The following is a 26,748-nucleotide window of genomic DNA, read 5'->3' as shown; positions in this document are numbered from 1 at the left end:
GAAGGCTAGCTGATCCTTTCGGTATGGAAAGGCCGCCCTAGGAGGCCTTCAGAAAGGGAAGGTATGTGAGACAAACGCTAGCAAGCTTCGTGGCGAGTTCAATTTTAATTCTGTGCTCGTTATTTCGAAATCGTTTAAATTCACACCAGGAAACATAAATAAATAAAGGCATTTTTATTTAGAACTATATTTTCAGTTTCTAGATCCGGCAAAAAATATCCGTTGCAACCCCTTGATTTATCATGCTAGACGCAATGGCAGCGTCATTGCTTGAGGCCCCTCTGTGTACTTGACAATTGAAAGAATAACATAATTAGACCTCCACTCGATATAGCCCCGGGAACATTTTTAATCCAAAATTGACTTTTCGGTCTTTTTGCTGTTCTTTTAAATGATTATTAAAACTAAACATTTTTTTTTTCACCGCAGCTGGACGTGAAGGCACAAAACGAAAGAAAACGGCTATCTATACGATCAAGAGAAAAAAAAATTCTCTTGATACGATTAATTACAGATAATCTTTGACCGTGGAGAGTAAGATTTTATTTATGTTAATTTTCTTTTCTTCTCGAAGCAGGCCTTTTTGCTGTCTTTTGTCTATAACTACGTCATCAAGAAAAGAATGTTTTGTTTATTTTTAAGTTTAGCTTCTTTTTGCATACCATTTGCGATCGAAGTCGACTTTCGGTTCCTTTTATGCATGATCTGTATTAAGGAGCATCGTTTCGTTGGCTTGCAGTGCATTGGAGACATTCAAATTCCAGTTAATTGGATTTCCGAGAACTACAACCGTTTTGCTAATTTCACGCAACACTGGAAAGCAGTTTTGGTTTATTCATTCATTCCTTCCCAAGCTGTTGTAGAAATTCAGGTATTGCAGACATTCCGTCAAGTCTGTGTATTCCTGTCTGAGAGTCTGAGAGGTACTCACATTCAAGAGGTGACTCTTCAAATCGCTGTGGTTTCCGCAAGAGATAACACTTCTTTCGTGCGCTTGGCCTGCTTCAGTCTCACTTCCCTCCCTGGGAATAAACTCTGGAGCAACTGCAAGACTACTTGGATACTCACGGACCGCAGCTTTTTTAAAGCTTGTCAAGAGGAATTATGTCCTGAAATATCATCTGTTTATTTTGTTTTTGCCAAAATTTTGTGGTTCGATCATTGATCCGTGATCCGAAAAGCAGGGAAGATCCGATCCAAAACTTTCTGGAAAAGACCGTCACGCTACGTTACACGTCACGCACTCAACTCACCAACCAATGAAATTGCTCGCCGTCCCAGTCCTTTTGCGGCGAATCGGCGGTAGCCTTGAACTGAACAAAAAAGCGTAATCTTCGGTTACGTGACACTTCATACGGTCATGAAGTTTAGAATAGTTAGATTTATCTTGGGAATTGTTGGTTTAATAGTAATTATTCAAGTATTAACGGCCATTTATTTCTCATCTAAACACTGGCCAGAAGATCATCCTGTAATTGGAAGCCGTCACGTCGGAAGGTCGAGTTGGAAAACGCGCTCACACGTGGAAAGGAAGCAGGTAGGTCTGAGAGAATTAGACGAAATATTCCTTCGTTTCATTAACTGAATGACTTTTTAGATTTTCCTTCAGATAAAGGGGAACAATTAAAACGATTAATGCTTCTTGTTTTATCTATAAGCCTCATGATTTCACTTGCCACAGATCGTCCACGTAATATTTTTTTAGCTAAGCAATATCCGTAATATCGTGCATGTTTTTTTCTGCGGTGTTTACGGACGAAATAGATCGATCGCAGAAGGTTGCGTTTTGATTTCTTTTTCTGGCAGGGGGTTTTTCTGTTATAAAAATTATAAGAAGATTTTGTTGGGGAGTTCATTAGGCAAAAATAGTTTTTATTTAAAGCAGCTATTTTATTTTCGTGAATTATTTAATGCGTTCTAACTGGTAGTGTTTTGTGTGAAGTGAAGTGACTTGCGAACTCTGAAGTCGGTAATAAAGTAGAAAGCAGCTCAAAGGTCATAAATATAGGGGCAGCATTTCTTGTTTATTCCAAGAATATCTGTCAAAGAGAACGTTATTCAACGTGGCTTGTTCACAGTTGTATTGTAATTGAAGCTTTTAAATTTAATTCGTTCATGTAAAACAACGAAATAACAGCTTTAGAATTGTTCCGTAGACAATGCTACAAGCCTACACGTCCCAATACACAATTGTGAATACTAGTATTTAATTTTTACTTAAATAAACAGTTAACGTGGTCGAAAATTAAACAAATCTTCGTCGAAATCAGAAAATCCTTGAGAAAAATGGAATATACATGGGAGAAATCACAACAGCTTTAGCTGATGTCGATTGCTCGTACCCTCCCCCCTCCCCCCCCCCCCCCCCCCCCCTAAAACCCCCCCCCCCCCGAAAAGTAAAAACCCCCAAAACCCCAAAAGAAACAAACACACCCCGAGCGGCCGCTATAACGAGAGTTGACTATTAGTTGTGTTTCCGCAGCGGGGAGCGATCGATATAATTTATATATTTCTGGCATTTGAAAACATCAAATATAGCTTCAGCGATTGTATATTTGTCTTATAGTAATATTATTCATGTAGCTATAGTGAATGAAGCAGATATGTGGTAATCAGTGCTTTCATCTTAAACGTAATGAATTCCCATTAGCAAACAATCAAGGGAAGCACCTTTCAAAAGGCTTTTTAATGCACTGAAGTTTACAAATTATGTTTACTCCTGTCTGCAGCTGGTATTATTCGAATGTACTCGGGCGATTGTTTAAATGCATTCAGCTTATTTTATGCCATATTTTTCATAATTTGGTGCTTACTACTTCCAATCCAAAGTCAATGAGAGTAATTCACAATATTCTTTAATACATGGCAGTCAAAATGTTACCAAAGGTCATTCATTCAAGATCTCAGAGAAATAAGTGTTTTTTGTTTTTTACTATTTATCATTAATATATCTCATTTTATTCCATTTTATTTTACTTTATTACAAGTAGGTATTTTCTTTTATGGCTTTTTACATACATACATACAAACAACAACATACATACATACATACATACATACCAATCAGTAAAAAAAATATATTGTGTGGTCCTGCCAGAGGGGTAGGGCGGGAGGGGGGGGGGCTGTCCTCATGTCACTTGTCTGAATTTCAAAATGCTTCATTTGGTGTCGCTGTTACATTAGTCATTCTAGGCCTTTTTGTCACTTGTCAGAAAAAGTCAGGAAAGGTTATTGTTTGTTGCAATTTCATTTGAATCATGGCCGTCCTTACTTTTTGGACCATGTTGCTTGTTAGAATTAACCAGTCAGGGCCTCTATTGTGACAGGGGTATAAGCGGGGGGTGGGAGGACTCTCATGTGAAACAAATGGGAATGCTTGACGAAATATTTAGATTAAAAACTCTTAAAAGGAGACCAATCTGGGTGGGGCCCAACAGGGCTTGAGACTAACGGTAGCCAACTAGCCAAAGGCTAGTAGAAATGCAGTTTTGGCTAGTAGATTTTGGGCTTTCACTAGCCAAAATGGCAAGTGTCTAGGCAGTTTTGTGAAAAGAAACCGCAAATTGAAATCGACTCTGAGAGAACATTACTAGCAAGTATATACTGTTGACATATATCAAAGAATATAGACAAGCTAAAGTTACCGAAAAGCGAACAAACGATCATTGATAACTTCTTTTAGGACTTTCCGGTGACGAAAGCGACAAGTAAAAGAAAACTGTTTCTGCTGATTGTTAGCCGACCTGGGAAATCGAATATTATGTGTAGGTTGGAACGTTAATCAGTGATTGGGTAAGGTTGCATGAATAACGTGGATGAGAGGTCACGTACGTGAACGCTTTCAAAAAAGCTTTCATGTACACATTTAAGATTCAGTTCCGTTTGATACCCGAGATTATTCTGCAGTGGGTAGCAGCAAAAAAGTGAGGAAAAGACCCAATGAAGACAGCAAAGTGCCTCCCTGTAAACGCAAGTTTTTGCCTTCGTGGAACACAGACTTTCCATGGATTTAGGAAGAAAAACCTATTTTGTCCGATTTGTCACTTGCTTTTGTCTCCGCTGGCTTGGAAAAAAAAAGAAAACCATGCTTAAAAGTTCTGGCTAGTAGAATATTGGTTTTGGCTAGTGGGATCAAAGGTGTCAACAAAGTTAGTCTCTAGCCCTGGGCCCAAGCCTTTTTTTTGACCCATAAAAGATACCATTTGCCATGCCTGATCGATCCAGGCTAGGCTGTCAACACTGTATGACAACGTTTATGTATTTCTCCTTGGAAACCTTAAATGAAGCCTTGATGGCTAAAAATTGGCATTCTTTTCTCAGACCAAAATCTATAAATTACACCCGTAAGGGAGATGAGGAGCATCCATATCCCTTACATATGGGAGTCCCTCCTAGCTAGGGGTATAAGTTGCAAGCTAAAATAGGAAATCCAAGAATTTCGAGAATGAATGGCATTAAGGAAGTTAAGCTCAGAGAATTTGGGAGACCTTTCATCAAGACAACCTTCATCACGTAACTAAAGAGCTCTAAGGTATTGCTAGTTGATGATTTTCTCACCACCTGTTTCATAGATGCCAAGTTTTTTGGTTGGTATGGAGTGAGAAATTGAATTGCCCCGAAGGAGCATTAGTGAGACCCAGAGGGGGTAACTTCTAGGGGGGTGTGGGGGTATATTACCCCAGAAAATTTTTAAAAATGTAAGTTGCAGAGAAGCAATTTCCTTCATTATTGGCAAGCGTTTGCTGTTTTTAAACTCTTCCCTACTCGATTAGCGTTCATCTCTACCAAAGTACAGCTGAAAGTATATCTCTTTATTTAAATTAATAAGACTTTTTCCTCAAGTTGTAGTATTTTTTAAAAAAACGTGATATTTTGTCTGAATGGCGTGGTTGCGTGAGATTGGGTCAAAAAGAGTGAGTCTCGCGCCAAAAGCGTGAGACTTGGCATCTATGCTGTTTGCTAGAAATATTATGATAGTGTTTGGAGAAATAAACTTTTCATCACTATCGAGAACCAAAACTCTTAATTGATGTCCTATACCCTATATCGCAGATTTTCAACTTGAGATGCAAGCGTTGTGCAATTTTTTATAGTCTCACTGAAATCAGTAATCTGGTCAATACTGCCCACAAAAATGTCTAATGGCCTAAATTTCATCAAGCAGATTCTAAATTTGCAACCCTAACTGAGCTAGCATGCTTCTCAAAATAATGTTATAAATTAACATGGCCAATACTTTCTTGCTATTTGTAAATTTCCAAACATGTCAAAAATTTAAAAGTCAAGGGTTATTCGTAGAATTCGGAAGGTTAGGGATCGATATTGATGGTAACCGTCGTTTTCCTTTAATTGTGATTTTTTTTTTTTTTGCTGCCATATTGCTATACCAATGAAATGGTTCATCAATATGACAAATGATGACAATCTTTTCGTTGTTATCAGGTTACGAATAATGCCGTAATAATACAGCTAAAATGTTGGCAAATTTTTCTTCTCCCTACTAATGTGTTTGTTATATTTGGTCAAACATGAGATCAAGGGATAAACATGTTAAATGTATTGTGGATTAAAACTTCCCTTTTTGGTAAAAAGCATTATAAATGTCAGCAGTCACATACAGGCTTGTTTGATAAATTTCAGTAAAGTGAAGGGAGAATATCATGATCTGTACATAGAAATATTTACATGTGTGTAATATCCTGGTTACAAATTTAGTCATCAATGCAGAGAGATAATTATTAGATTTGTTTCTTATACTGTACCATTGTTTTGTTAAATAATTTGTAGGCTAGTTAAGCAAAAATGAGCCGTCTCAGTTAAAATAATTAATAATATTTTAACTTGCTATGTACAGAAGAAAGCCTCATCTAGCATTTTTACCCAAAATTAAAAACAAAATATGTTTTGTTGGAAAAATAATCCCCAGTTGAACAAGATTGATTTTTCTCAAGAAATACCTCATGAAAAATGTCATTGAAGAGTTTTCAGAACTACTAGATTTCAAAATTTTTCTGGGGAGTATGCCCCAGAACCCCCTAGGAAGATCTTGCCTCGTCTATTGCAAAGGTCTGGTTACGGCCCTGGAAAGCATTGCCATGTGCATTCAACTTCAGTCTATAGCTAACTCATTCATGATCTTGTTTTATTTAGATTTCAGAACAAGAAAAGAATGACTTGAAACAAGAAAATAACAGCGATGTGGTTGGTGAAGCGGCAGTTTTGGAAAAACCATTTGTTCCCCCGTGTTCTTTAAAACACAAAGACGCTCTTTCTGCTTTAAAGCGAGTGAAATCTGAAAGCTGTAAAAGACTTATTTACAAGACAGCATGTCTATCAGAGGCCAAAATGCTTTTCAAACTTGATATTAAAAGAACTTGCCCTGTGCCGCGTGACAAGGGAAGCCCTGCGAAGTCTGTTGATCCCACTCGCACAGGATACGGGAATCCTATCAGGGTTGCGTTTGTCCTCACACTTCATGGAAGAGCTTTTCGACAAGTGAAGAGATTGTTCAAGGCTCTGTACCACAACAATCATTACTTTTTCTTTCACATTGATTCTGTAAGTACTGTATGACTAATTTGTGGATGGAGGAATGGACAATCTACTTTAAGTATAATTATTTAAAATTTATGATTTTTAATAGATGTCCATTTTTTAGGCATATATAAAGCTGTCGTGGAAAATCAAAATGTCTTAGATTTTTGAACAAATGAAAATAACAATTCTCCTCCCCAGTTCTGAGCAGCAAGAAGCTGGAGGCACCACAGATTCAAGCTGAACAATTTACTACCGATGACATAACTCTGGTTATATCTGAAAAGGGCAACCGAAAATGCTGGGAGTAACATGCAGCTTAAAACTAGCTTCCCTCTCTAGGGAATGTAGCAATTAAATTACAGTCGAATCCCGATAACTCGAACCTTCAAGGGAAATCGAAAAAGGTTCGAGATGTTGGGAGTTCGAGTTATCGAGGCTAAAATTAGTAAGAAAATAACCTGAAGGGGAATCGAAAAAGGGTTGAGTTAGCGGGAGGTTTGAGTTACTGAGGGTTAAAGTTATCGGGATTCAACTGTATTCCTAATTCTATAATAAAAATGCTCTGCCTGGTGTGTAAGTCAAGTTTCTGTAGTGTTACTCCCCCACCCTCCCAACCCTCTAAGTTTACTTTTTTCCTTAGTGGCCATTTGGCCACCAACTACTCAAGTTTTGGTTGCCAGTGAAAAATTTTAGTCACCAAATTAAGCTGATGCTTTCAATCATTCCTCTCAATTTTAGTCGCCAGGCTGGCAACCTTGGTTCAAATTTAGTCGCCAGCTCCAAAATTTTAGTCGCCATGGCGACTAAAATGGTCTTAACTTGGAGGGTTGCCTCCATGGATTGAATGCTAGTTGCCACATTTTTGCCCAGCCAGAGTTTTTGCAAGGAGTAGAGGAATATGCAAATTTTGCTGTCGTGGCTAAGAATACATAACCACTAGACCATACCTTTTCTTCTTGGAACTAACAAACGGATTATAATGTCAGTGATCTGATCTTGTTTGCACAGAGGTCTGACTATCTTCGAAGAGAAGTTCTGAAGATGATTCGTGATTTTCCAAATGCTGCAGTAGCACCCTGGAGTATGGCGACCATTTGGGGAGGGGCCAGTCTGCTTAAAATGTTGCTCAAGTGTATGGAGGACTTGATGGCCAAGAAAGATTGGAAATGGGACTTCTTTTTAAACTTGAGTGAATCTGACTATCCAATCAAGTAAGGAGGAATGCCATTGTCATTTTCATCATCATTATTATCTCATCATTATCATCATCATCATCATCATCATCATCATCATCATCATCATCAGTCACAGAGTCCTTATGTTTCTTGCCATGCGACACACAAGGATTTTTTATTCTAGAATCCCTAATATTATGTTAAAATAACTAGGAATTGAAATGAAATCTTACAAGAATGTTCATAGATTTTACTGTGTGGCAGATTAGAAATGTACATGTAAATGTTGTGGTTCAATTTTAACCATGGTACAAATTGATTGTAGTTTGTTCTAGAATATGGTAATATGTGATAATGATTATAAAACAAGGGAAAACTTAATACCAGATTGTACCAATTAAGGGTAAATTCAAACCAGTACATAAAATGCTAGAGATTATATTTGTGGAACATAATATCGGGAGCAGATACCAATCAGATGTGAGACCCTAAGAGTAATTTACTCCCAGTACTTGTCTAGTAAGGGAGGGAGGCGCGGTGGCCTAATGGTTAGCGCGCTCGTCTCCGAGTCGAACGGCCCTGGTTCGAGGCCTGGCCGGGGCGCTGCGTTGTGTTCTTGGGCAAGACACTTTACTCTCACAGTGCCTCTCTCCACCCAGGTGTATAAATGGGTACCGGCGTATTTACTGCTGGGGGGTAACCCTGCGATGGACTAGCATCCCATCCAGGGGGGGTAGCAATACTCCTAGTCGCTTAATTCTACGGAAACTGGGATAAGCTCCGGCCTGTATGGGCCACTAGGCTCGAAGCAGACTTTACCTACCTTACTTGTCTAGTAAGTAAGTAGTAAGTAAGACTTAATTTTATGAGGGTGACTTCACTTCACTTCACTTGTCCCCTGGCGCCATATAGGGCCTCTTTATGAGGGTGACACTTGACAGTAATAAAACCGATGAACTTGTGGTCCTCAGAAAAAGTACTACAAAGGAAACGAAGAAAAATAAAAATAACGGAAATATAACAATGTTAAAAATGTAAAAATAGAAAAGAATTAAAGCTTACAATAATAAATATTAAATGCATTAAATTAATTTAAAATTTAAATTACATGAATCATTGCATATGGCTTTGATTATTTAAAATCTGTTTAAAAAGAGAACGCTTAAAACTTTTCACATTTAAGCTACGTTTAAGGTCCACGCTTAACGAGTTCCAATCTTAAATTGTCCTTACACTAAACGTCTTGCTGCCTTCCATATTTTTCTACCGTATGATTAGTCGAAGCACAGTCAACGTGTCAAAGTCAAACCAAATTCACGCAGTACCTAGATCATACTGGAATCTGACTTCGAATTTTAAACACGATTTTACCAATTGAAAATAATTATAGAATCAACACGAATACAGAAATCTATTAACAGTATTCAATGTTATTGCATGACATGCTGTCGTCTGCTTTCATATTCTTAATCTAATCATATTATTATTTCTGTTTGTTTCAGGCATAATTCCAAACTGGCGGAGTTCTTAAGAGCTAATCGAGATTTTAACTTTTTAAAACCCCATGGAAGAGAACTTGTCAGGTTTGTGTACAATCAGTTGATTAAAAACTAGTTAAGACGGAATCCACTAGGAAGTCGAGTAATATTCATTAAAGTTGGACAAAAATCAATTTCCAGAATAATTTAAATCCTATTGCGTTATTTCCTACCCTTAATAAAAGGTAAAGATGTAAGTAATTATCCGTGATAACACCAACAACAATTTCTTATCAGAGTCTGAGAAAATGAACTTCAAAGTTCACAAGGTATAGGAAAAATCTCACGTGTAGCCATTTTGTAAATTCGTCTTAAGCGATTCAGTGGAATTCAGCGGAACTTCAAAATGTGTTTTCGATGTGTGGTGTTGTTAGAAAAGATTTCTTTCGATAAGATATTTGAAGCAGTAACACAAAAGCTTGCAATCAGGTGTAAATAGTTTTGGTACATAATTTTGTCCAATAACTACTCGAAGTCCTGGCGGATTTCCTCTTAATCCTTAGCTATTGGTTTTTTCAACTTTTTAAATAATCCTTTTTGTGATTGTAATTCCTCCTTTTGTCATTAGGTTTATTAAAAAGCAAGGGTTAGATAGAACATTTCTAGAATGCGATGAACACATGTGGCGACTCGGTGACAGACCAATCCCTCCTGATATTGACATTGATGGAGGAAGTGACTGGATTGCCTTAAACAGGAAGTTTTGTCACTTTTTGGTGACGTCAAAAGATCCTTTAGTAACAACACTGAAACATATGTACAGTTATTCCCTGCTGCCTGCAGAGGTTAGTAAATAAGTACCAGTAAACTACAAATAGTACCTCTTTTCCCTTAGTTTGTCAAGTGAGAGGTGAAAAAGAAGTTAGAGGAAAAATTCTTGTGGTTATTTTGTCCTCTTGCTACGTTTTCACTTCTTGCCCCAAAAAACAAAGGAAAATGAGGGACTGCTTGTCTAGTAAATCTTGATACTTTAAAAGTCTCTACAAACTACCATTTGCGTTCATACATGAGCGTGACGAATCTAGCGCGTAGTTTTACATTTAAAACGTTAACGGCTTTATCTGGTTACGTGCCACTTCGGACAAATAAATCAAGCATTGAAAATCTTGCTCTAAAGTGAAACTTGGACGATAATTCTTTCGAAACTTGTCAACTTTTCTCCTTTCCATTGCAATAATATTCTCTGAGCAGGCTTTCATCGCTTCTGGGATGAACGCAAATGGTAGAAAGTGAAGTATGAGACACTATCCCCGCACAGTGCTTCTCTTTAGACAGAGGTATAAATGGATACTGGCAACATTGTTAGCTAGAGCAGTTTTCAATTGAGTGTTATAAAACCAAAACCAAAGTAATACTCTGGCCAATCACAAAGAACACAGACAATCCAGTGAACCAATCAAAACTCGAAGCAAATACATGTAGCCGGCACGAAGCGCGGGAAAACGTGCGCGAGCGAGTCACGATTGGTTTTGGTTTTAGTTCTGATTGGCTGAGAAAGTGGCGCGAGATTTTTGAGCCAATCACTAAGCGTAGCAATGCAAAACCAAAGCAAACGCAATTTACTTTCGACACTTGGGGCGAGGCACATTTTGTAGCAAAAGATCGGTCCCGATGGAAGCAGATCGTTGCCGCCTTATGTCCCACCAGGGACGAAGAGGAATAAGTAAGTAAGTAACTCAAGTGAAAACCGCTGTAAGGGTAAACTGGCACACTACTCTGTCCTGTGCTTCTGCCACAGCTCTTGTTTCTGTAGCATTAGGCAAACTGGAAATCAATGGCACTACTCAGGCTGTATTAAGTGCATGTCCACTGAAGTGTATAACTACCTCCAATCATTTTGTTAGGTTCCCAATTCCCAAACAATTCATCGGTACCCATTTATACACCTGGGTGTAGAGGGGCACTTTTAGAGTAAAGTGTCTTGCCCAAGAACACAACACAATGACCTGGCCAGTATTGAATCTGGAACCGTTTAATACCCAGAGTCTTTGCCAACCAACTCCTCACCCCACCCACCCCCATTCTCCCTGCCCCGCCCCTCCATTTTTCAAAGTAATATTATTACTAAGTTGTGCTCCCTGTTTTATTTTGCAGTCTTTCTTTCACACAGTGTTAAGGAATGGTCCTTACTGTGAAACTTTCATACGTACAAATCTTCGCCTCACCAACTGGAAGAGAAAGCTTGGCTGTCGCTGTCAGTACAAACACATTGTGGATTGGTGTGGCTGTTCACCAAATGACTTCAAACCCGAAGATATGGCCCGGATAAAGGTTAGATTTTTAGTCTTTGTCATAAAGTAAAAACAACTTTTTAAGGAGAAACGCAAACCATACGGCTGTATTTCAAGAGGAAGCAACTAGAACACGAAGCTTTTTTAGCAAACTTCGCCAGATAAAACGCTGGAAAATCCTCTGCCATTTAAGTCAAGTTATGCTCCATAGCATTGTAGCTGACGCTTTGCTTTCTTATATAACACTACACAGAAAACCGCCAATTTAAAAATCTCGCAGTGTAGGATTAAAAGCGTAATACAGACGTCATAAACAGGATAGCCTTAGTTGATAGACGTCTCCTTATGATGACGTAGCATCTTAAATATCTGTGAAGTTTCTCTGATTGGTTGTTGCTCGGTTACGAATTTTCGCGCGCAATTAATAACCAATCAGAGACGCTGCACGGATCTTTGTAGTGGTACGTCATGAGTGTGGAATTTTTTCAAGTCAAATTTTGGACGATCTTTAATTCTGCAAGGAATTCTCACTGATTCTTTTTTTTTTCCTTTATAGAGCCAGTCAACAAACTACTTTGCACGAAAGTTCGAGGCTATAGTCAACCAAGAGGTCATAAACCAGTTAGACGCATGGCTGTTTGACCCGTATCCCGCTGACACGCCAGGACTTAACTACTACTGGGAAAACATTTACCATCACGAAGACCCTATTTCAAAAACCAGTGACGTGTTCAAAACATTTTATCAGTCTTTTGTTAGAATGGGAGTGAAAAGCTTGAAAGCTAACCCTACACAAGGTAGTGAAAGCCACAGGTGCCCCAATGGAACCGTTGGAGACATTAAAGAAGTAACAGTGCTTACTCAGCATGATCAATTTTCCGGGGTGCTAGCTGTATATGACGTTGAATATACAACAAGCAATGGCGAAAAACAGGTTGTGACTTTGGAGTCGTGGTTGGCTCCGTTGAGCCACGAAGAGCTGCTAAATTTAAACGTGAGCGACGGACCACAGCGACTTGTTGGATTAGAGGTAACAAAAGCAATTTGTTTATCAGTAATTTCCCAAATTTTTTCTTAGTAAGGGCCTGTTTACATGATTCCGGAATGACTTTCATTCCGGAACGAAACTCATTCCGGAATGAAGTTCGTTCTGCATTCACATGAAAGAGTCGACCGGCTCAACCTAGGCTTTTTCACGTGAGTGGTTTCCGCGCGGATCAAAAACAGATGGCGCGTGTTTCGCTCAAACATGTTATTGTCCCCATTTATGACCATTTCTGCAATTTTAACGGATTTGACCGTAGGCTGCTTCTTTGGGCAACAGTAAATCTTTTACGTTTTTCGCTCTGATTCACTGTGGAGTCCGTATGCGGTTTCGCGGTTGCGGCTTCATCTCGGAACGATCGTCTGTTACATGATACAGAAGTCATTCCAGAACGAAACTTCTCCGGAATGACCGGATGACTCATTCAGAATGACTTGACCTCGTCTCGGTTCAGTGTCAGATGTATGGGGATGGATGAACTCGTTCCGGAATGAAGTCATTCCGGAATCATGTAAACAGGCCCTAAGTAAGCAGATCTGGCTGATCACGACAAACGCGAATAACACATGGACCAATCAGAGCTCAAAGCAAAACATGTTACCTGCGTCGTTTCGCGGGAAATCATGTAACCAGGGCGGGAAAACCAGTGCTAAGCGCGGCAAAACAGGCAACCGACGTCAAGCGCGGGAAAACGTGCAACCGACGCCAAGCGCGGGAAAACGCGCGTAAACGCAGCCACAACTGTTTCTCGTTGGAAGAGAATGTATGATGCGTGAATTTTGAAGCCAATCATAAATTTCGCAAACGCGGAGCTCAAAGCAACTCTATTTTTCACTGCACCGCTGAAACATACCATACACAAGTCAATTCTCTATACTACTTAGATGTATATTCACTGTTGGCTATTTTCGTTTCAGGTTGGAACCATTTGGGACCAAAAGGAAAGGGTCTTTCGTAACTTGGCATGCCTCATGGGTCCCTGGGACGACCCTGTGTTGGTGCATCGCTGGGTTCATGGCAAGGCATTTGATGTGAAACTTATGTGGGTTGACCCAATCAATGTGGTGACGGGAATTTATGAAATGAAGGTGGTCGACAATTGGGTCGTGTCCTTTCACAAGCCCACTTTCAAGAAACCAATGCGACCTGGAAAATGGACCATTAAAATGATCTTCACGCGCAAAGGCGAAGACATGGTGATAGGCCAAACCAATTTCCTGGTCATACCACTGGCGTTCTCAAAAGGCCAGCCAATCAGCGCTCAAGACGCTGTCGCCGCTAACAGTGGTCCCCCTGGGGGAATTTACAACACAAATGATTTCCTCATTGAGTTTGATCGCGAAGCTAACAACACAGAGTTGCTTGCTACAAAGGCGGCCGAAAATTCCAGGAAGGCTGGGCAAGACCTCCATGCCTGGATAGACAGCGTCACAGACTGTTTTTGGACGGTAGAGTCATCTTGTACAATAAGTGGGAAAATTCCAGGGTGCGAGCACATTACGCCTTGTGAATCGACAACATGGAGCTCTAGGTCGCCTGACCCCAAGTCAGAAATAGGCAAGGTTAAACCCAATGGTAGATTACGATAACGAAATTATAGGGATTAATTGGGTTTGTCCTTTAGGTATTTTAAATTTTTAAATTACGGTTGCAAATGTTCAACGGATGCGGTGGTGTATTTATTGTATGGTCTCGTTATAAAACTAAAAAAAAAAACAATAACATGTACATTTTGGTTGTGTTTCTTCCCCCAAATTTCAAAGATTAGTTACTTTTTCGGTCGTTCAAATGTTCTAGGTTGTAGTCTGTATTTAATATTGATTTTTGAGTTTTCTTTGTTGAGTCAAACGCGTTGTCTGAATGCGTCCACACAAAAATGTACGTTAAATATCCGACTAAGGGACGGACCATTTTTTTTAGGGGGAGGGGGGGATAAAAAATCCTAAAAAAAAAATGTTTGCAAAAGTAAAAAAAATCCCAAATAAATAGGCTTCTTTTGATTTGTTAAAATTCAGCTTGGTAGCGAGCCCTAGAGGACACAAACAAAAGAAATTTTACAAGCATGTTTATTCATTTCTTTTGTTTGTGTCCTCTAGGCCTCACTACCAAGCTGAATTTTAATGTATCGAAAGAAGCGTATTGTTTGCACACATCAAAAACACTGTCTGCAGGAAGACGCAGCCAGAAAAAATTGTTTGCACAGTCAACGGCACTGAAAAAAAATTATTTGTCTTGATAAAAAATCTGACCGCCTCCTCTCCAAAGAAAATGGTCCGTCCCTAATGGTAGTCCCTTAGTTTTCTTTTATGGTAAGTCGAGTGAGTGATTTGTTAGCAAGAACGCGCGCGAAAATCGCCTCCCACGAAGAGATCATCGCGACTCGTCTACCCGTCTTTTAGCCTGAGGTAAACAAGTGACTACGCGAAGTCTTGTTTAATATGGATTGTTGAGATAAAAAAGTGACGTGAAAATATTTAAATATAGTCCATTTGCGTTCAGTGGAAATGATTGCTCGTGACGTAAATGCATTTTAGAGCACACTGATTTTAATTTTCCTTTCAGCTAGTGTGAAATTGAAATAGTCCTCCCCGAGTTCTTTAGAACGTATCAAAATCACATTCGTTTCTTAATACTATTTACACTGAAGAACGAGATGCCCAGTTACAAAATGATTTGCTTGTGACTACTATGTCTATTATAGGATCAACAATTAAAGGCTCTTGGGTAAAGGAAAGTATTTATTGGATAAATTCATGCACTTTCTAAATTTATTATTTAAAAATGCAATTGCGTCTTATCACAGCCTCATTACGGGGAATTTACAAACACAACGTATAATATAATACAATGTACTTGGTTATGGAGCGATTTTCACTTGAGTGTCAAAAGATAATTCACATTTGCTTTGATTTTGTGTCACAACGCTTAGTGATTGGTTTACATGTAAAAATCCCGCGCCACTTTCTCGACCAATCAAAAGTAAAACTAAAACCAATCACGACTCACACACGTTTTCCCGCGCTTCGTGCCGGCTACATATACATTAACTTGCTTCGAGACTTGATTGGTTCACTGGATTGTCTGTGTCCTTTGTGATTGGCCAGAGTGAGTATTTTGGTTTTGGTTTTGCGACACTCACCCGAAAATCGCCCTAATTAAATGAAATATAGCCCGTCATTGGCAAATCTTTCTTCGAAAGACAGCCCGAAAACAAAATTTAGGCGGTTCTTGGCTTATCAGTTCATATTGTAATCTTCCTTGATTTCAAATAATTATGTTAGTTTCTTGTTTTTTACCCAGCAAACAGGGCATAGCCAAAGCAATACACAAAATTCCGTGTACTAAATCAATTGTTTTGTAATGAATTCAAAATGAATGAGAAATACCAAGATTTTTTTATGATTTAAATGTTATCAAAGATAGTATAAATATACATATCTTCATCATGTGCCATTACATGGTCAGTATAGACTTGCACAAAAATAATGTTAGTTATTCAATTTGGCGGGTTGTGTTTGCTGCGAAGAAAATTACCGTTCAATTGCCGCAGCTTAATTTGTTGTTTTACCTCTAAAATATCTACACATGTTTTGTGTAAATTGTACAGCGTTGGAGGAAATAAAAGAGCTTGATGCTTATTGTATTATTGCCTTATGGTTTTAACGAATAAACTAACTTCGTAACGAAGTGTCTTTCTTTTATACTTCGCGACTAAAATTTAAATAAATCAGTACATCTAAAGTAAAAAATTGAATTTAACTGATCATATGTGATTTTAGTTCTTTGATCCTGTAGATGAAACCCCTTTTGAGTGAAATATCATTTAGACCAAAGCTTTTGATGAGTACTTTAATGTAGTTGTGTTAATTATGCTGTCAAAAGATGGTTCTAACTTTTAAGTCGGTGGATGGAACCCTAGTGTGTGACCATCCGAATGAAAGCTATAGAGGAGTACGTACTTTCATGTGGAACTGTTCGTTTTACCTATTATCCCCGGGGGCCCCCCCCCAAGGGACCTTTAGCCAGGTATAAAAAGGGTAGGGATTTCACAAGTTTAGGTATATAAAGAATAATTTTTTAAACAAGGCTTGTCAAATTTCTACTGACACTTGGGATGATTTATTTGAATACCTCCTAGGCAGACAATTTAATTTACTGAATACGTTTCTTCTTTTTTTTTTTTATAGAAGTTTTTTTTTAAAAAAAAAAGGAAATAAAAAAAAAAAAAAAAAAGGGGAGAGGGGGGGGGGGGGCCCCCCCAAAAAAAAAATTTAGAGCCCCCCCCCCCCCGGGGGTTTCTTGCACTTTTACGCTTGTTCAAAGCAGGAATGGAATTGATCAAAGTTACCTTTTGTTCGAACTTCTACCTTGAAATAAAATATATTACTGGGCATGTTACCTTAACTTTCCGGTTAAGAAACTAAGCGACTTAACTATTGCGCATTTTTTTCCCTTGAACTACGTTCAGATAAATTAAACATTATGTCTCAGGGTTGAAATATCCCGCCGTGCGCCCAAAAAAAACCCAAAAAAAAGACAAGATCACGCATGCATTTTGAAATTTCTGTTTATTTGACCTCCCAAATCATCTTAAGTCAAGTTATCTGGTTCATGTCACTCCTCCTCCCATCATTTATGTCGCTTCCCATGCCGCGCCCAGCTCTCCTCTTTTAACCTAGCCTGGAAAGCTTGGGACCGGCAAAGGTGTACACCGGACCCAGGCCCTGTTATGTTATTACACGGACACAGGGCTTAATACAGATCAAATAAAAGTCAATGAAAAGTATCTTAGTTTAGAACAGAAAAGAATATTTTCGACACCACCGCGTTGATTTTAACTTTTTTTAACAAGGATTGCCACTCTCAGTGTCGGCATGATAATTCAAATTTCACAATCTAAAAATAGGACGACAAGAATAGATAATATCTTTTTGACTCGACACCATTAATTGTTACGCAAATTTCTTGGCTAACAAGCAGCGCGATAATGTGAGTTATTGTCAGTCTGATGAAATGCACACTTTTCATACACGCATTTTTATAGCACAATTCTTGCGATCTGATTGGCTCAAGTAAATTCCTGGTCTTTAGCCCACGACCCGAAGAAGACCGTTGGTTTTTCGGTCGATAAAAATAACACGTACGCAAGAGTGAAAAGGTAACGATCTCTGGTCTGTTTGAAATGGAATCCTTATCATCAAAGATCTTTTGACGGTAAGCTAAAGTTCAAATCGTTCTCGCAATTCCCTGTTGTCTTCCATCGCAACGATTGTTCGTCCCATTCAAAGATTACTTGAACTCACTTGTAGATGCACGAAGCAGCGATATCGCAACAAATTTCTTGGCGATTTTATAAAACTTTCATTTAATGATCATGCAATCACCGCAAGTAAAACAACAAAAGGTTTAACGGAGATCGAAGTACACTCAGAAATTTGTATGCTGATATCCCTCGGCAAAAAAGCGTTATCGATCACTAACCATACTTTGTGCATGTCGTTGATCCGTTTCATCATTCACGAAGCCGCGAGTGGCTGAAGTAACAGACGTAAAGGTTTCTGATATTTTATAGCTAAATATCCGGCCTAGGTTGACACACAAGCCTTAAAAACGGGTATAGCTTTCGACAATTTGGCAACAATTCCGCATAAACGGTAACCCCATATTTAATTATGCATACAATTGTTTGAGTCTCGTTCCGGTACTTTTTATTACTGTTTACGAGTGCCATTAAAACGTGCGGCGCTATGCAGAAATCTCATGTCTCTTTTCGTTTAAAGATTTACTGTGGTCCCGTAAAGCAAACTACGTTAGGTAGCTCTCTTCAGGAAAATAATCCTTATTTCAATTACGCCATATTTTGTAGTAAAAAAGCTTAAAACCCATACCCCTTGGGGAGATTAGTACTCCGCCAGAGACCCCCCTCCTTTCCGATCCTTTTCTTGGGACATGGTGGAGAAAGCGAACATTTATAAAATCACTTCATTTATCTGATTTATTGTTTGGTATAGTAAAATCCCGATTTCTCGAAGGGGAAACAAAATTTGCTGCGAGAATTCAGGGCTAAAATTACAGAGAATTACTATCCAAGGGAAACGAAAATTGGTTGAGTTGAGAAATCGGGAGCTTCGAGAAACCGAGGGTTCGAGAAATTAGGATTCTACCGTATTTTACACGATTTCCTGCAAACCAATTCACGGCTATAAAAAGACATGACCATTTGTTCCATTGTCTATTCCAAACCAGACAGTATTTACTTTTATAAGATTTATTGCCCACCTTATCGCACGATCTGTAGACTCTATAGAAATTACTGGCTAATTGACTTTTTTTTTTCGATCAAAAATGCTGCATGGCTAATTGCTTTTTTTCGAAAATGGTTACGCAATTAGTAAGCCATTGTCTTAGTTTAGGTCTTCAGTGCTTAGATTAGTTAGATACCACACAGTCTGGTTTGGTTATCAGATGGTACCTTGCAATCATTCACAGATGCAATTCCTTCATAGATCTTGTCAGTCTGCAACAAACATGGCAAATGCAACAGACGAAACTGACGCTAAATGGAACAACGCTAGCCAACCCTACGTTGAAAAGCCAGAAGCCATATTTTGGTGTGGTCTCTTCATTTTAGAAGCTGTTCTGATAATCGTGGGAAACCTACTCACAACCATCGTGTTCCTCCGAAGCAAGAAACTTCGTAAGAGGCGATACTACTTGATGATAAATCTCGCCATATCAGACACGCTTGTCGGGGCCCTAGCCATGCCCCTGTTTGTCGTACAGTTTGGCAAGTCTCTCAACGTGTGGAATACGTCGCCTGACCGTAAAGTTCCCGGCGATGTCAGCTTGTTTTTCGACATGTTTGCAGGTTTCGCCTCCATTGCGTTCCTTGCAATGATTGCGCTGGAACGACTCTACGCCACCCTGCGACCCTTCAGCTACCGCGCCCTGAAGTCTCGCTGGTACGTCCTCTTCACGATCATCGCCTGGATCGCGGCTGGCTCAATCCCGTCCCTACATCTCATCGCGATAAAGTTTCCTGAAGTCTTCCACTCCTCGAGTTCTCCGACTCTCAAGATGGCCATGTGGGTCCCTTTCCTATCCGCGTTTCTGCTTCTTATCTGTGTCTCCTACGCAGTCATCTGGAGAAAAGTGCGAATCGTCCACAGGAGCGTCAAACAACGAGTTGTGGAGAAAGAATCTTCATTGTCTCGCATTTGCCTTCTTGTAACCGCTATGTCCCTGGTCGCTTGGCTGCCTTTTGTGGTCGTCAATATGGTGTTCGAGTTGTCACGCCGCGCTACCTTCCTATTTCACGTCTTCTATATTGCCAAGTTTCTACATTTCGCCAATTCGCTGCTGAATCCTGTCCTATACGTGCTAAAGATCCCCGAATTCAAGGCAGGCTTGTCAGGTTTGTGCACCAAAAAATATGTTCGCAATACTAGTGGAAGTGAGTTGAGCGTTCCTCTTTCCCTCGACACAAAAGCGAGGAAGTCGACGATTTGAAGAAATTGTCAACGCAAGAAGTATTCCAACGAAATGGCTTTCATTCTTTTCCCAATTTATCCATTAACTAAATTGTAAAGAAAGAACACAGTACGGAACTATTATTACCATTCACCAGTATATAACGCTCCAGATCTTTAGCTCTTGCGTCCTGAAAAGATTGCATTTTGGTAAACAATAGTCCGGAGTTTTTTTCCTTACGTTTGCGATGTTCATCGTATTTGGATAAATTATGTGTATTTTTGTATTCCCCGTTTTTGGTACTTATTTCTAAGAAATTTTGCAACTGAAATATTAAGTGACAATAATTTCAAAGTGATTGTCGTTTCATATCGTAGCACTATTTATACCTATAGTGCTCGAAGTTGTTGGGCAATAAGAATTTAAGTCAAATTGTGCTCAAGTCTGATAAAAATAAACTTTTCTTCTAAGAGTCAAACGTTGAGTTGTGTAATACTCATATGGCTTTACCTTTCTAGTGTGAAATCCTTACGTGGTACCATTCATTGAAATGAAACCTTTTACATGTAAACCGTATTCTTTAAGAAGAATTTAAACCAACATTATAAGTGAATAAAATTTTTCTGCTCGTAAGGGAAACGTTTGATTGAGGTGTCTGTGTCATTGTAACACCCGCCATATAGTTTTTTCAGGTTAAGATTTAAATTGTACTTGTAAAGGGCCGGGCAATAGTCTTTTTTCTATGAGGGGGGGGGGGAAGGGGGGTAACCCTGCGATGGATTAGCATCCCATTCAGGGGGGCAGTAGAAATATTACTAGCCGCTGAATGCTACCGAAACCGGGATAAGCTCCGGCTGTATGGGCCTCACGGCTCGAGGCTTCCCCTTTTTAAAAGAGCACAGAACATTGTGGAAATTACTGTTTTAAGTTTAGCCGTACAGAAAACATGCTTCAGTAGTAGGACTTAATAACAAAAGAGAGACAGAACCGGTGTTTTAGGAATACTTCAGAAGAATGTTCTTGTTTTCGTAGAACAAGGTTTGCTTCAGTCCGAATCATTAATATCGCAAAAACAGCAAAAAATGTTCCTTTCTGTTGTTTCTTTGTTTCCTTAACCATACATTTTTACATTTATTTTCCGTCACAATTTTTCCTGCTGATCTGTTAGCCGGGCCCTTTGTTAACGAGCGATCTCTCGCTCAGTTAGATCAGTCATAAAGGAACTAGGAAAGTTGGGGCGAGGTCGAGGGAAGATGGAAAGTTTCACTTCTCCCCAGTCTCCCTTTCAAAACAAGAAGAGGGCGCAATATGTCAAAATCTTTACAAATGAGGATAGCTTAAACTTTCTATCAAAGTGCAATTTTGTATTGTTTTGAATGCATTGACGTCAGATCTTATTTGAAATGAACCAAAAAAGAAAGATCCTATCTTCGTTTCCAAATAAAGCTGGGCAAACCTGATTTGACGTTTCTGATTGGTTCGAATAATTAGCAACATCTATTTCCGAACGCGTTTAAGTGTTAAACCACGCTAGAGTTGTGTTATCTTCAGCCGGGTGTCTTGATTGGCACTTTTAGGTTTTGAGGCTTTTTCATTCGAGAGATTACAACACTCTGCTTTGGTTTCAGTTTGGGGAAATTCTGAACGCAATTCTGGCGGCCTGTGTTATGGCCATCAAATATATGGCCGTTACTCTTTGCGAGGTAAGTTATTCTGCGATAAAACTAATCCGTTAACGTAAAATCTTGAAGAGAAAAGTAAATTCCCAGCTAAAAAAATCGCAAGCTCCATTCTCATTGTTGTCATTTTATTAGCAATCTTTGGGGAGAAAAATGGACCTGCCATGTTGCAAATTAATAACTGATTTTGTTTATACAGTTCGCCGTTTCAAGCTAAAATCGAAACATTGTAGTTATTTCAAGGTATTTTTGGTTTCTACCGCCTCCGTAATTATATGAGTCGGTGGAGACCTTTATTTTAATTAATAATCATTTAGACCGCATCATCGAATTAATTTTTTTTCGCTTCCCAATTGGAATCCAGTGAGGTCTTCTACTTTTTTGGCTATAACACTGTATTATCCCGTTTCAATTCTTTTTGATTATTTAGGCTAATTTCATTTGCAGAACTGTTTTAAAAGCAACTAAAGGTTGTAAGTCACGAATTTTGTAAAGAAGCTAAAAGGGAGGTCATTTTCTTGACCTAATTTACAACGACTCGTTTTAATTTTCCAGCATTTTATAAATTATGAATTGTCGTTCATTATTGTTCTCCGAATATAATGCGAAATCTCACTTTCGGTATCTAAAAGCGACATTCATTTCACTTTTGAAAGAGATGAACAGTTTGATAAGAAAGTTATCTTGCAAAATCACTCCGTTTTTTATTGTTTTTAAGACAATTCGTAAAACCCCCATTGCGATTAATTTCGTCTAGTGTGTTTGACTTCTTTTAACCCTCCCTCCACCCGGCTCGCGAGCCGCTAGCTCCCTATTCGCAGATAAAGTAACAATAGCAAAAGGTGGGAAAATCTTTTGTGGTAGGCATACCCTCCAAATTTAGTTACTTCGCGGTTAAAATATGTTTGCACAACGTTGCTAAATAGTCAATTTGTCGCCAGCAGTATACGGTATATTAAATTCCGGATATTAAATGCTTTCAAAGCCCAAAATTAGGTTTCAAAAAGGCTTATTTGTTTTTCCAATTTGTCGCTCAGTAAAGTGCGGTAAATTTAATATCGCAATTGTGGAATATTTATAAACATTGTTTATTACTTTATTGTTGTTGTTATTACTTTTGTCAGCTGAAAATGTTCGATAGTCAATGTTCAAAATTCTGTCTCAAAACGCATGTCGATGTCGGATATTCTAAGCGGTGGTGTACCCCGAACGTCGTATCCCGAAGGTCGACAAAATTTAATTGTGTGTGTTTATGAAGATCAGCTAGACGTTTGTCTTGCTTGTTAATTTGTAAATGCGGCGTCTAGGAGTTTAGAGATTATGTTTAATTCACCTTTTATATGGTAGTTAGCGTGGTATAAAGAAAGCTTTTCAAACAATATGACCGGTCCGCGTGGCAACATATTGTGTCTAACGACAAGATTAATATATATGATCAGATCCATATTCAAGGCGTAATTAAAGGGTTTTTAACAGGCTCGAGGAAGTTTGGAAATTTAGGAAAAACGATTATGTATGTGCTGGGTCTTAATTCTAACTAATGACGGAAGGATAGCTTCAGGAGATAAAAGGACCCTAAAGGCTTCTGACAAGAAAATATCAGTCCCGAACAATATACTGAACATCTAAAATTTACATATAACAAACAACGAAGGATTTTTTGTGGCAAAATTAAAAACACTGGTCGAGGAAGAATTAATATTGTTTTTAGTCAATAAAACGAAAAAACCATTTCGTGACATTACACCATGAGCGAGGGCAAGACTTCAAAATCTGAGTCTTCTCCGTATTTTCATTATTTCAGGCTCTTGTTTCTTGATGTCGGAATACAAAAAGAATTACAATTAAAACAAAAATAAGTTTATCTAGTAAAGTTGAGTGTTATATTGAATGTGCCGGTTGCCCTAATCTATTTACCGTTCGAATCCATTTACCGTTCGAATCCATTTAATGACATTGGTATAAAACTCATTGATTCCGCGTCATATTGGCGACCTCATCTTCCACTTTCAAAATACAGGAAATTGTGTCTCGGCCTTATGGCATATTAACTGACTGAGGTTAAGATACGATCGACTTTTCCCTTGTAAACTGGCATACTTCCTGAAACATTGCTTTTTTCCGCAAGTAAATTTTATAATTTTTTTAGGCGCGGCTGTTTCTTTGGCAAAATCGACTTATTTTCCAAAGAACTGTTCTGGGATACGTACGTTGTGTAAGGCAACACGAAAAAGTTGATGTGACGATGCTTGCCTAATTAGCCAATCAAAAGGGACAGATAAACGATTCCAGTATAGATATGTTTCAAAGTAAATATAAAACGAATTCAGTTTTTTAGTACAATCAGATAGGATTTTTAAACTTTTATGGCTTCTTTAGGTCAACATCAGAAATGGTACATTAAGGAGTTTTGAATGGTCATTGCGAGCATTTGCGAGCATGCGAGCAGAGCGTTTTTCTTAGCCAGCACGATCATTGACAAAGCTAGCCTTGTGAGCAACGAGGACTTTTGAAAAAGCTACCTCTTTAAAAAACCGAGCATATGCGAACATTTGTAAAAATATGCGCCGATGGGCAAACAAGATGACTCACTAAAATTTTGCTAGCATTCCGAGCAGAAGCCTTATTTTGCGAGCACTGCAAAATTTTGATGGACCATTCATGAACCCTACATTACTTGCAAAAAAATTCGGACGTTTTGGACACTTTCGGACACTTTGCTGAAACACAGGCCTACAAAGCACGAATTAGACTGCAGCAACATCTGTGAACATGGTAGTTTTACTCCATCCTCAAGGTTTTACAGAGACTTCGTCGCTAATATAACACAAATACTATCAAGCCGTTAGCTTTGTCTCAACTGTAGACCGCTCCATAAAGGAAACTAATAGCTTTGGAGCTCAAAATGTCCACTGTTTCTGCATTCTCAAAGCTGTTCCTTGTATTATCGATTTTCGTTGTTTGCCCGCCGACTGTGTACCTAAAGCCGTTAAATTGTACTGTAAAAAATTCGGACGCTTAAAACCTCGGACGATTAAAACAAAAATGGCAACAACAAAAAACATTTGGACGGTTTTATTTGCGTACACTTTTTTGTCCGAAATTAAAATCGTCCGGATATTTTTTGCAAGTAATATATACAGATTTAGCCAAGCCTTAAAGAGGAGCTCCACGGTTATTACTTTCGCGCGGTGTCGACCTGCAAGTGACGGCAATAACTCTACGCCACTTGCACTGTGCGTGTGCAAGTTGAACCCCATACCTTAAAAAGCTAAAGGAGGGTAGAGTAATGTAATGTTAGGAAATAAACAAGTGAAAAAAGAAAGAAAATGGTTATTTTCTTTTTTTCACTTTTAAATTTCCTTGCATTACATTACCCCCCCTTTAATTTGCAAGTGGCGTACGTACGGACCACAGGCTTCCCAAGCTCAAAATTCGACTCTGCATACGTAGTGTATGCGACAGCTTGTGTATATAGAAAATTGTATGGGAAAGTAGCCGATCGTAGAAAATGGTGTAAAACTATCTAATTTTAAATAAAGTTTTCCTACCCCAAATGTGTCGTGTATTTGTCTCTTGTGTCGATTTTGAAGCCATTTGACGCCGTTTAGTGAAGTTATTCGAAATCGTGGTCTCTCCTTCTAACTAAACGGCGTCAGAATGCCTTAAAAATCGGCACAAGAGATAGGTACACGACACATTTGAGGTAAGAAAACTATATTTCAAATGAGATAGTTTTTACACCATGCATTTTTTACGATCTGTGACTTTTCCATACAATTCTCTAAATACACAAGCTGTTCCATACACCACGTACGCAGAGTCGAATTTTGAGCTTGGGAAGCCTGTATGTGGACAGAAAATCACGTGCGCAGGCCTTGGGGGCTGATAGGATATTACTTTTGCTTGAACCCAACCCCGAATTCTTTTTTTTTTTTGGGGGGGGGGGGGGGATCATTAACAAATAAAAGTTATTGCAGATCAAGTGTCGTTGGTCATCAGGGAAGCTAGTCAGTCAGGCAGTCAGCTCTTTGCACATGACTTCTGTTTACACACAAATTACAAATACTAAAGAAAGGAGGTGTCATCAAACTGCAATGATCAAAACAATTTTATACCTGTGAACGCGCCAATATGGCACCACCAGTTTCATTTTAGTTTTGTAATTGTGAAAAAAATATTTTTAGCAGAACTGGCATATTGACTCTCTTAGCTCAAAACAAATCAGTTAAATAATAATTCTCTTATCACTAAGCCAGTAGAATCTGGACCTTTTTATCTTATCTCTTGGTCTTAAGTAAATTAAATTAAATCAAATCTCTCCACAAGCAGAAAAATTTAATTAAAACGATAACGTATCTTAGAAAAGGCGTCCACTTTTTCCATAGTTCATGATGTTAGCAACTTAATGACAAAATGAGAAGTAACAACATTTTTATTTCTTTGCTGATGTTAAAAATGTAAATTTAACTTTTGTACATCAGTCCTTGAATAAATGAGGATTTTTTAGTGTCGGCGACAATTTTTTGTCGCCGTCAATCAGTAGCTTAGATTAAATAAAAAGGAATAGCAAATTTTTTAAATCATTTTTCCGTCTTAGAAAACGAAAACAAACAAGACAAATTTATCTGTTTCTCTTTAAACCGTGTATTTAAAAATAACAAGAATACACGTGCTCCTTGATTATTTCAGCTTTTACACGCTTGTCAGCTGAAATTATGTTAATGTCCGTTCAAAATCCCTCTTGACGCCGTAACAGCAATTAATGTCTTCACATTTGCACGAATTTTGTTTTCTAATTGGTTCGTTTTAAGCCTGCGAAACACCTACGACGAAGCAATTAATTAGAGCAGAAATCATTTTCTAATTTTTCTTGAAATAAATTCAACTTTTCAGCAGTTATTAAGGACCATCACACGTTACCTATCTGTCGAACACCGCTGTTGGGATTTTAAAAAACCGTATGATCCACGATTTACCGAGATACTGGCCTCTTCTAGCCCTGCATCAATGCGTCTGGCAAGCTCTTTCGGTCATGGATTAATTCAAAACGAACTCCGGCTTCTCAATTCT

The 26,748-nt window shown here is 38.6% G+C and overlaps 2 protein-coding genes across 2 annotated transcripts; both read left to right on the top strand.

Moving 5' to 3' along the window:
* Positions 1-676: 676 nt before the first annotated feature.
* LOC144631733 (xylosyltransferase 1-like) lies at positions 677-16,223 on the top strand. Its single transcript, XM_078490271.1, has 8 exons — positions 677-1,537; positions 6,151-6,558; positions 7,546-7,748; positions 9,215-9,295; positions 9,819-10,035; positions 11,345-11,521; positions 12,038-12,511; positions 13,444-16,223. The coding sequence occupies exons 1-8, from the start codon at positions 1,361-1,363 to the stop codon at positions 14,113-14,115; spliced, it is 2,409 nt and encodes an 802-aa protein (XP_078346397.1). The 5' UTR covers positions 677-1,360; the 3' UTR covers positions 14,116-16,223.
* Positions 16,224-19,054: 2,831 nt separating this feature from the next.
* Positions 19,055-20,128, top strand: LOC144632374 (kappa-type opioid receptor-like). The gene has a single exon (XM_078491003.1). The coding sequence runs from the start codon at positions 19,055-19,057 to the stop codon at positions 20,033-20,035; it is 981 nt and encodes a 326-aa protein (XP_078347129.1). The 3' UTR covers positions 20,036-20,128.
* Positions 20,129-26,748: the final 6,620 nt, after the last annotated feature.

This window comes from Oculina patagonica, chromosome 12 (assembly GCF_052425735.1).
Source record: "Oculina patagonica isolate OP01 chromosome 12, crgOcupat, whole genome shotgun sequence".
Classification (NCBI taxonomy): Eukaryota; Metazoa; Cnidaria; class Anthozoa; order Scleractinia; family Oculinidae; genus Oculina; species Oculina patagonica.
Note: the sequence above shows the minus strand (reverse complement) of the source record. Positions and strands in the feature narration are given on the sequence as shown.

What these genes read in the sequence shown, in the direction of transcription:
- LOC144632374 (XM_078491003.1), top strand. Translation starts at nt 19,055, where the DNA reads ATGGCAAATGCAACAGACGAAACTGACGCTAAATGGAACAACGCTAGC.
- LOC144631733 (XM_078490271.1), top strand. Translation starts at nt 1,361, where the DNA reads ATGAAGTTTAGAATAGTTAGATTTATCTTGGGAATTGTTGGTTTAATA. An exon ending in CATGGAAGAGAACTTGTCAG is followed by an intron (nt 9,296 to 9,818) that starts GTTTGTGTACAA and finishes TTTTGTCATTAG; the next exon opens with GTTTATTAAAAAGCAAGGGT. An exon ending in AGCGACTTGTTGGATTAGAG is followed by an intron (nt 12,512 to 13,443) that starts GTAACAAAAGCA and finishes TTTTCGTTTCAG; the next exon opens with GTTGGAACCATTTGGGACCA.